The sequence below is a fragment of the Polyodon spathula genome, chromosome 8 (assembly GCF_017654505.1).
Source record: "Polyodon spathula isolate WHYD16114869_AA chromosome 8, ASM1765450v1, whole genome shotgun sequence".
Classification (NCBI taxonomy): domain Eukaryota; kingdom Metazoa; phylum Chordata; class Actinopteri; order Acipenseriformes; family Polyodontidae; genus Polyodon; species Polyodon spathula.
Genome location: NC_054541.1, coordinates 34281858 through 34295312, shown reverse-complemented (window position 1 = coordinate 34295312; position 13455 = coordinate 34281858). Strand labels below are relative to the sequence as shown.

General features: G+C 39.1%; 1 protein-coding gene across 1 annotated transcript in view; it reads left to right on the top strand.

Annotated features, from left to right (window-relative positions):
- LOC121319845 (calcium/calmodulin-dependent protein kinase type 1D) overlaps positions 1–13455 on the top strand; it is a 104068-nt gene that overhangs the window by 30440 nt on the left and 60173 nt on the right. Inside the window, exon 2 of the mRNA XM_041257706.1 lies at positions 7622–7753. Within this exon, the coding sequence (XP_041113640.1) occupies positions 7622–7753 (132 nt within the window). The remainder of the gene's footprint in view (positions 1–7621; positions 7754–13455) is intronic.

Here is a 13455-nt window from a genome sequence, read left to right as displayed (position 1 = left end):
TGTGGTATTTACCATTCAATTACTTGCACAACCATTAATTTCTTCTTGAAGCAACTATAGAATGTGATGGAAAAAAAGCCAAATGTTACAGTACAGAACCAGATTCTAATTCTACTGGCTTTTGGTTATTTTTGTCTTATTTCACAGTGACATAATGAACAATTACAATTTATCATAAGTAAATTAATTACTTGATATGTAAACTACCTGGCTGGTCCATTGAACAGAAATGGGATAGAATGGCATAATTTCTTTTTAAAAACTATTTTTTACCTGTAGTGTATTTATGTCCTTGTAAAAAGGTTGTGTAGTTCTTTTTGCCCAGGAGATTAGCTAGGGATTTAATAAAACAGAAGCTTAACTGTCAGATTGCAGTCGATTGAGGGTTTAGCATCAAGGATTTAATTGTGTTCAGAATGTTAAACAAACCCTCTGGAACAACAGTGGATATTATGTACTTCACCATGACTGAATAGTTAATGACAATAGGTTGCAAAGAGGCTTCATCGGAGTGGACAACATCTACTGTCATGAATGGAAGAACTAGGCTCATTTCAGATGTCCAACTTGTGTGTGTGTGTGTGTGTGTGTGTGTGTGTGTGTGTGTGTGTGTGTGTGTGTGTGTGTGTGTGTATATATATATATATATATATATATATATATATATATATATAATATATAATATATAAAAAAATATTTATCTTAACAAAAATATTAAAAACAGATTAGAATACATGTAAATATTTTTCACAATAAATAAGCAGTCTAAAAAAAAACCCCAAAAACATTCTGCACTTTTTATACGACCCACTAGGTTTGTGATGCTGGACTTGTGACACGTTATACAGTATAAAAAATAGAACTACTGCGGAAGCTTTTATTACAAAAAACAAACAAACACAAATATTAAAATGGCTTCCATGTTAATTATATTGTCCTTGTTACGAAAAACACTGCATGCTGCCAAGCAGTAAGCTGTAGGACTCGCTGACTGGTACTGCATGAACACACATACCTTGTTTCAGTGAGATGTCTTCCTTTGACAGCTAAATTGATTATTTACAACAAAAAAAAAACCATAAAGAGCATGCCATTGAGAAACCCATTTAAAGTAGAGTATTCAACACAAAGCCATTTATTTGTTTATTTTGTTTAAGTAGGTTTAACCTGGATATTTTTCACGGTGACAAGTGAGATCCTAAGGCAAGTGCTGGCAAATTAAAGGGCTGCTGAGACCAATGTTTTTGTTCCCAAAGTAATTCCTGTCTGTAGCTACAGGGCATACAATGAATGGGTGACTATTACCACATTTTTTGAATTAGTATTTTATATTTTCTTCTCTGTTCAAAAGAAAAATGTTTCCTCATTCTGTTGTTGATGTAACTAACCCCTTTGCCATGCATTCGTAAATATCGAAATATGGGTTCAACATTAGTACCATCTGTCAGCATGGCAATAATACAGACCTTCAGTTTGAACATTTGATCAAGATGGTGATTATCTGTTGCACTTGCGGTTTTCTTTGTTGAAAGAATAAGAATCTTTTTTTTTTTTTTATAAGGTCACATCCTAGATCACACCTAATGGTATCATTTATTTTGGATTACATTGTGCTTACATGGTTCAAACAAAATAATTCAATTAAGTTGTCTAGTTGTTTATTGTTAATCTGTAACCTTTACTTGGGTAGCTGTTGCTGTTTGTACTGCTTGTAACTGTTTTTACCTGGGATATCCTTATATGGCTTTATACCAATACAAAATGGTTGTCCCATATGGAATGAAAATACATTTTCAATATTATTTAAAATATATTAATACTGTAATTAATACTGTGTTGTACTGGATTTATTTGTATGTGTTTCCTTAGTGTGTGTCTTTATATGAAAGCCTGTAAACCTTTCACTTCTGAATGTCTTTGTATTGAGCTCCATGACGCACAGTTGCAGATTGCTATAGCAAAAGGTTTCCTAAAACCAACAAGCTGCACATCAATTCACTGAAATTCATTCATTAGTGCAAGAAGATGATACCATAGCAACAGGCATACATCCCTGAAACAAATATTTTGTTCACTTTTTTTTTTTTTTAAGGCTTTAATGTTTGTGACAGATGGTGCAGATGATCTGCTTTACTAACATCAGCAAATGGTTATTTTGAATGTCTGGTATATAATTAGTAAGAAACAGTACCAGAGATGTAGAGGACCTGGTGCCCACACAATGGCCTTGTTATGTGTATATTTAACAAACCTGGCGCAGACAGAGCACTCATTTGAAGCTTGATCAGACACTGACATCATGTTGAAGTGATCTGTTTTATCCTTCCTCATGATAAATTTCAGTATTGCCAAGCAATATGAGTCCATAATTACTAGGTGTGTATTGTTTTCACGGTTATCATAGATTTAATGATTTCTGTGAAATTTACCCATTGCTGTATAATACTCCCATTCCCATTTCTAAAAGAATAGTGTCAACATATATATATATATATATATTTTAACACTTAAAAATAAATACAGCAAATGTTCGCCTTACATTGTGGTAAGTTCAGTTGTGGGTTTCATACAAGAAAAATCAATAAAATCAAGCATTTTGCAAAGCTGCCCCCCCTCCCCTCAGTGTCAAAGCCTTGAATCAGGTTATGACTTCCTATCTGCAGTGTTATATGAACATTGTTTACAAAACGTGTTATTGTCTTAATATTTGATACACAGCTGATTTTTATACCAGTGTGTGGCAATATCAGTAATATAGACCAGATACTTTGACATGTAGGGTCTTGATAGTTGGTACACAAAAAAAAGTTCCATTACTGGTGCTGTCCACGGTAGGGGAATGTCCAAACAAAAATAAGGTGGATGTAAAGTAATGAAGTAAAAGCATGAAAAATGTTAACACCGTTATTTTGTGTTTGGAGATGTATCTAGGTACCTGTAAACATTATTAAGTATGGGGATGTGGTTGTACACCTCAGAGTGTGTGATGTCTAGTGACTTATAATGGCAGCAGAATTTGATTTGAGAGTGTATGTGGGCAAAACCTAAAAAAATCCCTAACCTTTGTGATAGTGGTCCAGCCTCTCCTCCCCCTGCATAGGAGCATTATCCCTTGAGTCCTAACAGCCAACATTGTAGTTCAGTGATCCTCAGGGACAAAAATCAAAAGCAGTGCTTTCAGTTCTAACGGATAGCTCTCTTTGTGTAGCCTAATAGTCGCCTGCAGCAATTTGACAGCTAGTTTAATTTCACAAGAACTGGAACAGCTTCAAGAATCAGTTTAAAAAACTGAAATGATCTGATTTGAAGAAATTGTAAAATAATATACAGTGTATAACCAGCTGTTGGTCTCGTGCCCTTTTTTCTCTTTTGATTTCTGAACAGTAAACAGTAAACTGGCCTGAGTATTATTTTAGACAGCACAGCAGTACACTGAACCACAGAGATAAGGCACTGTTGTCATGGTGACATTATACTCTATTCCAACAAAGATTATTTTGATTAAAAGCAGGCACATTGTGTCTTGGTTTGTGGAGTTTAATTGTGTATTTTGTTCACCTACCATTTCTTATAATTTCTGATTTCCGTTAAACTGCAAAATGGTTACATCTAAATTCTTCAATTTGGCTGTTCTTATAGCTTCTGATTTCATTTCCATAAAGTTTTTGTATATTATAGCTTAATTCTTCAGTTGGGGTTGCATAGATTCTAGAATCATGCACCAAATTCATTGTAACTTATCTTCCCTTAAACTGCTACACATTACATTGTACATGTAATATGTCCTATAAATATTTTTCAATCCTTTTTGTATGTACAGTAGTTAATAACAATAAACTGAACACACATAATCTTTTGTAAATGCTTTTTGTAACTACTTTCACTGTATGATTAATCTGCAACTAAAGAATGATTACAACTGCAGTCTCCAGAGAAAACTTTACAAATGAGATGCAAATATTTGTGAGTAAACTTCCTGGTAAAACACATTTATTAAAAAAAACACACACACGCAGGTCAAACCTGGAGAGAAGTATCGGTATATCTCTTGATTTCTTCTGTAACCTTTCAACTCTGCTGGGCCCCATCTGTTTCAACTCTTCTGGGCCCTATCTGTTTCAGTGGAAAAATCAAAAGTGACATGTCACAGCATCCTATGACTTATATGGAATTGGTGTGTGTGTGTGTGTGTGTGTGTGTGTGTGTGTGTGTGTGTGTGTGTGTGTGTGTGTGTGTGTGTGTAGTAAAGTTTTAGGCTTCCTTCCCTTTAAAGACCAATCTGGTATGGGTAGGAAATATCACAGTTATGTTAACTAATATATTCTTGTCACTGTTTAGATTCACATTATAGCATTTATCATTTCCATCACTACACTCTGGTGACTTTTTTAAACTCGAAGTACCCCTGTGGCTGTGGTCTCCAGCTCTCGGAATGTCTCAGTTGTAAGTACATGCTCTCCAAGAGTCTGGTTATCCAGTATTAGAGCAAATGTGGTATTTACTACAGACTGTTGCGGAGAGACAGGCCAATGGTTGTACACAGGTGTTAACAAGATTCTGAAAGTTCTAGTAAGGATTATTTTAATCTTCAGAATTTCTAAAAGTTACTAGGTTATGATGCAGTAACTAAATCAAAACATTACAGAATAAGAAATATTAACAAATAAACCTGATATCTCATACCATTTATTGCCAAGCTGCCTTTTAAAAATGTAAGCAGAATACTGACATAACACATGCAAAAAGTTTAGCAGAATGATGTTTGTATTCAGTATTTTTTTTTTCTTATGACTGTGTGTTTAATATGTCTCTGCTCTTATCATGTGACTTCTATTGTAAGTGCAGGAAATGCACTTATCAATAATGGCTACAAAAAAGGTAGTACACCAGTCAAATATTCTGTATGTAAACATCCCAGCCAGAGCCAGAGAGGGGGTGGCAGGAGCTGCCGTGGCAGGGATGGGGTTAAATTCCCCAGAGCCAGAGAGGGGTGAGGAGCTGCCGTCGTCCCCAGAGCCAGAGAGGGGCACTTTATTTTTGTTTATTTATAATAAAATAGGAGCTCTGGGCCGCCCTGCCCCGAGAGCCAGAGAGGGGTGAGGAGCTGCCGTCGCTCCCCAGAGCCAGAGAGGGAAGGAGGAGCTGCCGTCGTCCCCAGAGCCAGAGAGGACGGCCACAACTGGGCAGGGTGAGGAGCTGCCGTCGGCCACCCCACCCCAGAGCCAGAGAGGGGTGAGGAGCAGCCGTCGATCTCCCCAGAGCCAGAGAGGGGGAGTGAGGAGCTGCCGTCGCTCCCAGAGCCAGAGAGAGGGGTCCGAGAGGAGCTGCCGTCGTCCCCAGAGCAAGAGAGGGGTGAGGAGCTGCCGTCGTCCCCAGAGCCAGAGAGGGGGTGAGGAGCCGCCGTCGTCCCCAGAGCCAGAGAGGGGTGAGGAGCTGCCGTCGCTCCCAGAGCCAGAGAGGGGTGAGGAGCTGCCGTCGCTCCCAGAGCCAGAGAGGGGTGAGGAGCTGCCGTCGCTCCCAGAGCCAGAGAGGGGTGAGGAGCTGCCGTCGCTCCCAGAGCCAGAGAGGGCCAGAGAGGGGTGAGGAGCTGCCGTCGCTCCCAGAGCCAGAGAGGGGAGGAGGAGCTGCCGTCGCTCCCAGAGCCAGAGAGGGGTGAGGAGCTGCCGTCGCTCCCAGAGCCAGAGAGGGAGGAGGATCTGCCGTCGCTCCCAGAGCCAGAGAGGGAGGAGGATCTGCCGTCGCTCCCAGAGCCAGAGAGGGAGGAGGAGCTGCCGTCGCTCCCAGAGCCAGAGAGGGAGGAGGAGCTGCCGTCGCTCCCAGAGCCAGAGAGGGAGGAGGTCGCTGCCGCCCGCTCCCAGAGCCAGAGAGAGGAGGAGCCAGAGCCGCTGCTCGCTCCTCAGAGCCCGAGAGGGAGGGGCCGCCTCCGCCACCAGAGGGAGCCGGGCCGCAGTCGCCGCCTCCGCCACCAGAGGGAGCCGGGCCGAGCCCAGAGCCGGGCCGGGCCGCAGCCGCCGCCTCCGCCACCAGAGGGAGCCGGGCCGCCGTCGCCGCCTCCGCCACCAGAGGGAGCCCGGGCCGCCGTCGCCGTGCTACCTTGGCGATTCGGGGCCCCCTCAACCAAAGAAGGCTTGGGGGCTCCGACATCAACCCCGCCCACCACCACCCACCATAACAGCCCACCCAAGGGACATAATTGGACTCTTGGGGGGGGGGGGGGGGGGGGGGGAGGAAGGGGGGAGTTGGCCGATTGCGGCCGGTGTACGTTGTACATGGGGGGAGGTGTGTGGCAGAGCAAAGCTCTGCTCTTTAGAAATTGGCAGGGATGGGGTTAACTTCCCCTACCTGCCTGGGTTTATTATGTTCAGGTGGCTGGGGTTGATTAGTTGATTAGGTTGATTAACGATCAATCAGCGCCCAGCCACCTGATATAAAAGGAGGCCTCTGCTTCTCATTTGGGGGAGAGGGAGCTGAGGAAGCAGGTTGGTGTTTGTTTTGTGGTTTTTGAATTTTCTAAATCCAGTGAAGGCATTGCCCAGCCTGGAAACTTTATTTTTGTGAGTTTTGTTTTTGCTTTATTTGTGTTTGAGTATCTGTTATTTTGCCCTTGTGCACTTTATTTTTGTTTATTTATAATAAAATAGTTATTTTTTTGAACTGCAGTCTGTCTCTGGGCCTCTATCCACTCGCCAGCCTGCCACAGTATGCTTTACAGTTTATTTGTGAATATGTAATATTGTGAACAGTTTTCTAATTTCAAGCTGTACCTGGGAATAACAGCTCATGGCTGTCAGTTTGAAGTGGTTCTTCAGCAGTGCTAGTAATTAACATTTGAAGAGACTGATCCACACACATGAGCTGTAATAAAGATGGGTTAATGCTAATCCATTTCCCCTGCTCTCCAGCTGTGACACATAGGTCAGGAATGGCAGGGACACCCAGGAATAACAAGTGTCATGCTGACAGATGAAAAAAAAGATTAAAAAAACAAAACCAAACCAAAAAAATCAAAGCTTAAATGGCTCGGAATGTAGACCGTTAGGAAATATAGCAGTGCCAACTCACCTATTTACTAGAATATCCAGGGCCATATACCTTTCAGAGCCTATGAGCCCCTCAAGTACAGTCAGTAGTGACTTATCTGATTCATATGGGACGTTCTTTATATTAATAACGCCTGAAGCCATATAAAACTATGTGAATTAATAAAAGCTCAAATTTAACTTATTGTCACACTTTAATGATTAATTAATGTTGACAAGATACAGAACCCCTGAGAAGTAGAATCTTGTTCACATGGCAGCTGCAGATTACCACTTACAGATACAAAAATTTGACAGAATTAAGTTTTAGTGATCATGAAAACCTCCTCAAACTGATTGGTTGTGCTTCAGCCCAGTCTCATAGAACTCTTCTCTTGGGGGGAATGACAGTAATAATAATTATGATTTTGGCTCAAAATAGTTTTGCAGCACCACATCTTCAGTTAAAACCTTCCTGAGCTGCTGCAACATGACTCAAATGTTAACTCGCATTATAACATTATTTTTAACAAATGGACCGTGTTGGTCTGCAACAGTGACAAAACAGAAACTAATGGGTACTGCATTCTGGTTTCTTTCAGTGGAGCATTTTCAGAAGTTGTGCTGGCTGAGGAGAAGTCCACTGGGAAAATGTTTGCTGTCAAGTGTATCCCAAAGAAAGCACTGAAGGGCAAGGAAAGCAGCATAGAGAATGAGATTGCTGTTCTCAGAAAGTAAGTACATGCTACCTATTTCACCCAAATACAGTAATACAATGTAAGGACTAATGGACACCCAACTGTACCAGTAATCATGAAGCAACAGTTCTGACAGTCCTACTGAGTCCTACTGATGTTTACAGGAAAATCAAAATTCACCTCATATTATCTGATGGTTCATCTTTTGGCACTCATTTACAGCATGTAGGTGGTATTTTCTGCTTTTGTCATTTGTCTGATCAACATTTATTTTACCCAAAACTTTATTATTATTATTATTATTATTATTATTATTATTATTATTATTATTATTATTAATAATAATAATAATAATATAATAATAATAATAATAAACCCTGCTTAAAGCAGGGAATCAATCAGAGGTGGGTTTATGTTTTTGAATCAATGAAAGTTTCATGCCATTTGAATCTTATTGTGGTGCGTGAAAAAAAAAAAAGAAAAAGACTCCCTTTTTGCAATACCAAGCCCAAATGTCCCACAGACTGCATCAGCAGCACTGGTTTAGTGTATAGTGTAAAGCTCCATGAAAATAAACAGTTTCACACAGGCAGTATTCATCCAAACTGTTTATTATAAACACAGGTAAAATAAATAAAAAGAAAAGGATCACTGTCAGCAGTCTCTCACTTACTGTCCCCGTCACAGAGCTGTTTAAAAATGATTATGCCAGAGAATATGTTCTTGTGTTAATCACGGGTTTGTCAAACTGTATAACAGAGTAAGTGTGGTAATAAAATATGTCTTTAAAAAAATAGTCTGCCGAGGCTGTCGTTAGTTTAGACTTGACTATAGAAAGCATTCAATAACTCCTAATTATCAACAGCATTTTGCTATCGTTTACTCTCATGAATAGCAAGCTGATGATCAGGACCGATGAAAACTTTATGCTAATGAGGTAATCGTTAACCTTTCTCTCAATTCGTTAAAAACACGCCTTCACAGACGAATATTGTTGTGGCTTAACGATGCATCTGAATTATCTCTTATGAATAGCAACTGCCGTTAAATAGGCGGCTATGGACGAAGTCCGATCATGTGCTCTTGTTTTCTCATTTTGACAGACATTAACCCTTTATGAATAGACCCCCATGACTCATAAAAAGCTAGATATCAAACCTGAAATATTCTAGTAGTGTATGATTTAAACCCATTGGAGTAATTTCATGCCTTAAATTATGTTAACCCCCCGGTAAATATTTGATAATGTAGTACTTACATTGTTAGCAGGCATACAGAAACCATACAAAAGTGACTGAATTAGTAAGGGCAATATGCACTTTATAGGATCAGAATTAAGTGTATATTATGTTCATCTACCATTTCTTATAACTTAATTTCCATAAAGTTTTGCATATTACAGATGGGTTTGCATAGATTATGTCCATTTTTAGATCAGAGAAAACCCCACTGCCCAGTGTGCTGTTCTAATTCTGCAGTGCTTTCTTAGCAAGAGCTATCTGAAGTTGTGGTTTTACCCGACTGGGAACAAGTGTACACACTCCCACCACCCATAACAGAAGAGGGCAACCGTACCGACAGTGCTTTTTTGATCAATAAACTAAATGCATTGCCAGAACATATTCGCTGTATGTCCTCTGCTAAGATTACAGTGCAAAGAGACTCACAAATGTCTGGTTCTATGTTTGTAGCAGTCATCTTAAATTCCATAAGCCTAACAATATGCTTTAGGATAAGCCCTGAATCTGAGAGCAATTCCTTGAGTAAGCCAAATATGATGACAGCTTGATTCATTAAAGATCCGTGTAGTGGATTTAAAAAAAAAAAAAAAAAACCCTTGAGAATTCTATTTTATTCCAATCACTTTATGTTTGCTATAGTGTAGTTAGCAATTACAAAATGCCCCCACAACCTGCAGTTTCATTTTATGATTAAACCAATGCGGGGGATGTGAATGCATTTATCTTTCAAACAATTTGAGACATTTTGTTCATTTCCCACTGTGCATTAAGCTTTTTTCACAAAATGGAAAGGGAGAGATGGAGAGATTTGCGCTCTCTCGTTGCTTTTATGCATCTAGTCACTTCTTTCTAAAACAGCATTATGGGATTTTTGTATTTACTCCAGAAACAGGCCTCACTGCTAATCGATTCTGTGCTGAATTTGTATGAGACACAAAGAGCTTTGTTTCAAACATTTTTATTTATTTTTCACTTGTAGAAACTGGAAACAAAGAAACTGCTTTTTTGTCATCTGAAAATCCCCAGTCAGCTCTGTATAATAAGTAATCTGACAAGTGGACTTGACAAAAAGGTTCCACACACATGCATATAAAGCATACATCCTACGTATCTGTTGCTTAGCAGCCAGAAACCACAACAACATAATTGTCCTGTTTTCTGCGTTTGTTTTTATGTTTGAAAGAACCTTTAGTAGCATCTTTCCTTTGTGGTAATATATAACATTGTATCATGTATTCACAGGATAGAGTATACAATATTTAATAAAACATTTGGCTATTCAGTACATAATCAAACACCACATGCTGCATGTTTTACTTGTTTTGTTAGAGGAGGGGTTTATTTAAAAACAGGATCTTGATTAATCAACCACTGGCCATTGAGTGATGTCCAGATTTACCTAACTTTGCTTAATACTAAAGTACAATTAAAACATGGTGCAAAATCGTGATTTCCCCACAAGAAATTGTATTTGGTTGGTAATATGAAGAAATTATATGTTATCTAAAGAAAATGAAATTGTATTTGGTTGGTAATATGAAGGAAGGATTGGGGGTTATCATGTTTTTCCAGGACACCTCTCCAGCACAGCAGCAATACTGTAAACACAGTATGTGCAGTAGTAGTAATGAGACCTCCTGTAAGTTGACACAAATATGTGTTTATAAAAACTTGCATTCAAATGTATGTTGTAGGAGGTAGTGTATTATTTCTCTGACATTAGTCATTTAAGTTGTAATTGTCATTGAATGCACTTTGTGATTGTTCAGCATGACATGTTAGCAAGCTTGTCATTATTATAGATGGATGTTTAAAAAATACTTATTGAAGATCACGTTTAGTGATTGTTTGATTAATTTGTTTGTTTACATATTTTTGCTCCCAGTCTGGATGCTATAGATGCAGTACTGTGATTATTGTCCCCAGACCCAAAATCTATGACCTGGAAGCCCAGTCACCTGCTCAAATTGTATGAAGCAATAAACACTGGTAATCCATTTCACTAGCAGTGTTTTACTAAGGATCTAATGAGTTTTCTTTAAATACATTATTTACAGCTGAAACCAGACAAAGCAGTACATGAATCTAGTAGACTGTTTCTAACATAAGCGTTCATTATTTATTTAGCAGAAAATGCCCAGAGTTAGCTTTGGTAAACCTAATGGACACTAACAAGCATTTCATCATTGTCAAGCACAAATCATTAAATCATTTAAATGTGTCTTTTTATTTTATTTATTTATTTATTACAAATGAATGACAGGAGTTGTGAAAACATTTCTTCATTGATACGTTGCAGTTTTGTTGAAGGGTTTTTGCTGATTTTGGAAGGAAAAATAACAGTAGAGCTGAACATTTACATGCTTACTTTTAAAACACTTGGGTGTTTTTACTGTAGCAGTCTGCAGACTCTGATGTTTTTTAAAATAGTTTTTTCCTACAATAATGAGCTGAATCTGTTGCTTGTACAAGAATGAGGACTCCGATGTTTCTTCTGCCCATAATGACAGCCAACAAATCATGTTTCATCCAGCTACAGTAGTTCATTGTACAACATTATGAAATCAATGTTCAGTTTTTAACTGGGGATAAAGCACAAAACTACGAGAATGCATAGCACTAAACTGGAAATTGAAAAATCCCTTTTGCAAGTTGTAGGTTTCTCATGTCACAGTAAAACATGTACATTAACAAGGCCTACACGTTCTCTTATGAATTGTGAAAAGTCATTATTTTCTCATCTCACGCTCACACCAGTTTCTGTTGGCTTGTTGCATCTATTTTCCTGCTTTGGGTGATTTATTTTTTTAATAAATATATTTTGGAACAAATCTTCTTTCTGTATTACATTCAAGTTACTAACAATTATTTCTTCAAAATGTGATGCACTGCAAAATATGTATTTTATTGTTAATTACATTTTAACTTCCTGAATCTAGATACAAAATCCTCCAGGTCACCTGCAGTTTAAACCACTAACATCATTACATAGTGTTGTAAACCTATAAACATCAGTTTTACAGCTGCTACCCCTGTTGCATAGTACTAGTTGTCATTTCACTTCCACTTATTAATACACAAACGATAACAAAAGTATTGGCACCTTATACCATAATTGAAGGTAAGAGATTAAGGACAAGCATTCAGTAAACTTTAACACTGTTTAATAAACTAACAGAAGTATTTAAAGTATTTGTTCACAACAAAGTATTGGCACCCCTGCTTTAGTATTTGTTGTGTCCTCCTTTTGCTTTTATTATGGCTTTCAGACATTTCTGATAATTCTTAACCACTATGTTACAAATTGTTGGTGAAATCTAGACCTGTTCTGCTGTGCACATTTCCTTCAGCTCAGACAGATTGGATACACAGTGCTTGGCTACAGCTTTTTTCAGAGCAGTTCAAAACATTTCTATTGGATTGAACTCTTGTGATTGCAAATTCCAGAGTTGACTTAGCCACATGTTTTGGGTTATTGCCATGTTGGAAGATAAACAGTCTGCCAATTGGCCTATGAGCAGGATTTCATTGTACTTTGTAGAATGTTTTGATACATGGCTCCATTAATTTGACCTTCAACAATATGAATGTCTCCATTCCCTGAACTGCTAAAACACCCTCATACCATGATCAAACCGCCTCCATGTTTAATGGTAGGTGCAAGGCTTTCTTCATTGAGGGCTTTCCACATGTTCATTTTTGGGGAAAAGTTATATTTTAATCTTATTGGTACATAGAATTTTGTTGAAGAATGCTTCAGATTCCTGTTCATATTTCTTGACAAATTTTATACGGTTTGATTATGAAATTTCTTTAAAAGTGGTTTTCGGGGGCTCCTGAGTGGCGCATCCAGTAAAGGTGCTCCGCGGGAGTGCACGATGTGTCCTGTAGTCTGTGAATCGCAGGTTTGAGTCCAGGCTATGTCACAGCCGACTGTTCCTAGGGGGCGGAGCACAATTGGCCGAGCGCTGCCAGGGTAGGGAGGGTTTAGGTCGTCAGGGGAATCCACATCTCACTGTGCATCTACGACCCCCGTGGCTGATAGGACCCCTGTGGTTCTGCAGTAGAGCCGCTATAGTGGAGCCAGTGGAGCCTCCAGCGCTACAGGTCTGGTGGCCTCGCTGTGGATCTGCAGTGCGTAAAATGAGGATTGGCAGGAGCACGTTTTGAGGGCGCGAGCTCCAGCCTCCTTTCCCCGAGTCGGCGGGGGGTTACGAGAAGTGAGCCGAGGATACAGATTAGAATTGGTCACACTAAATTGGGGAGAAAACCGGGGTAAAAAATTGGAGACGACTAAATTAAAAAAATAAATAAATAAGTGGTTTTCAGCGAGGTCTATATGCATACAACTCTTATGTGTTTAGGAGCCTTTGTACAGTTCTTTCATGCACTATTATGCCAGATTCTTGAAATCTTTAAGTCCTTGACTGTTAATCTTGGGTGAATCTCCTACATGCTGTACCCGTATTTTTCTTTGGACATTCAGCATTTCAGCTG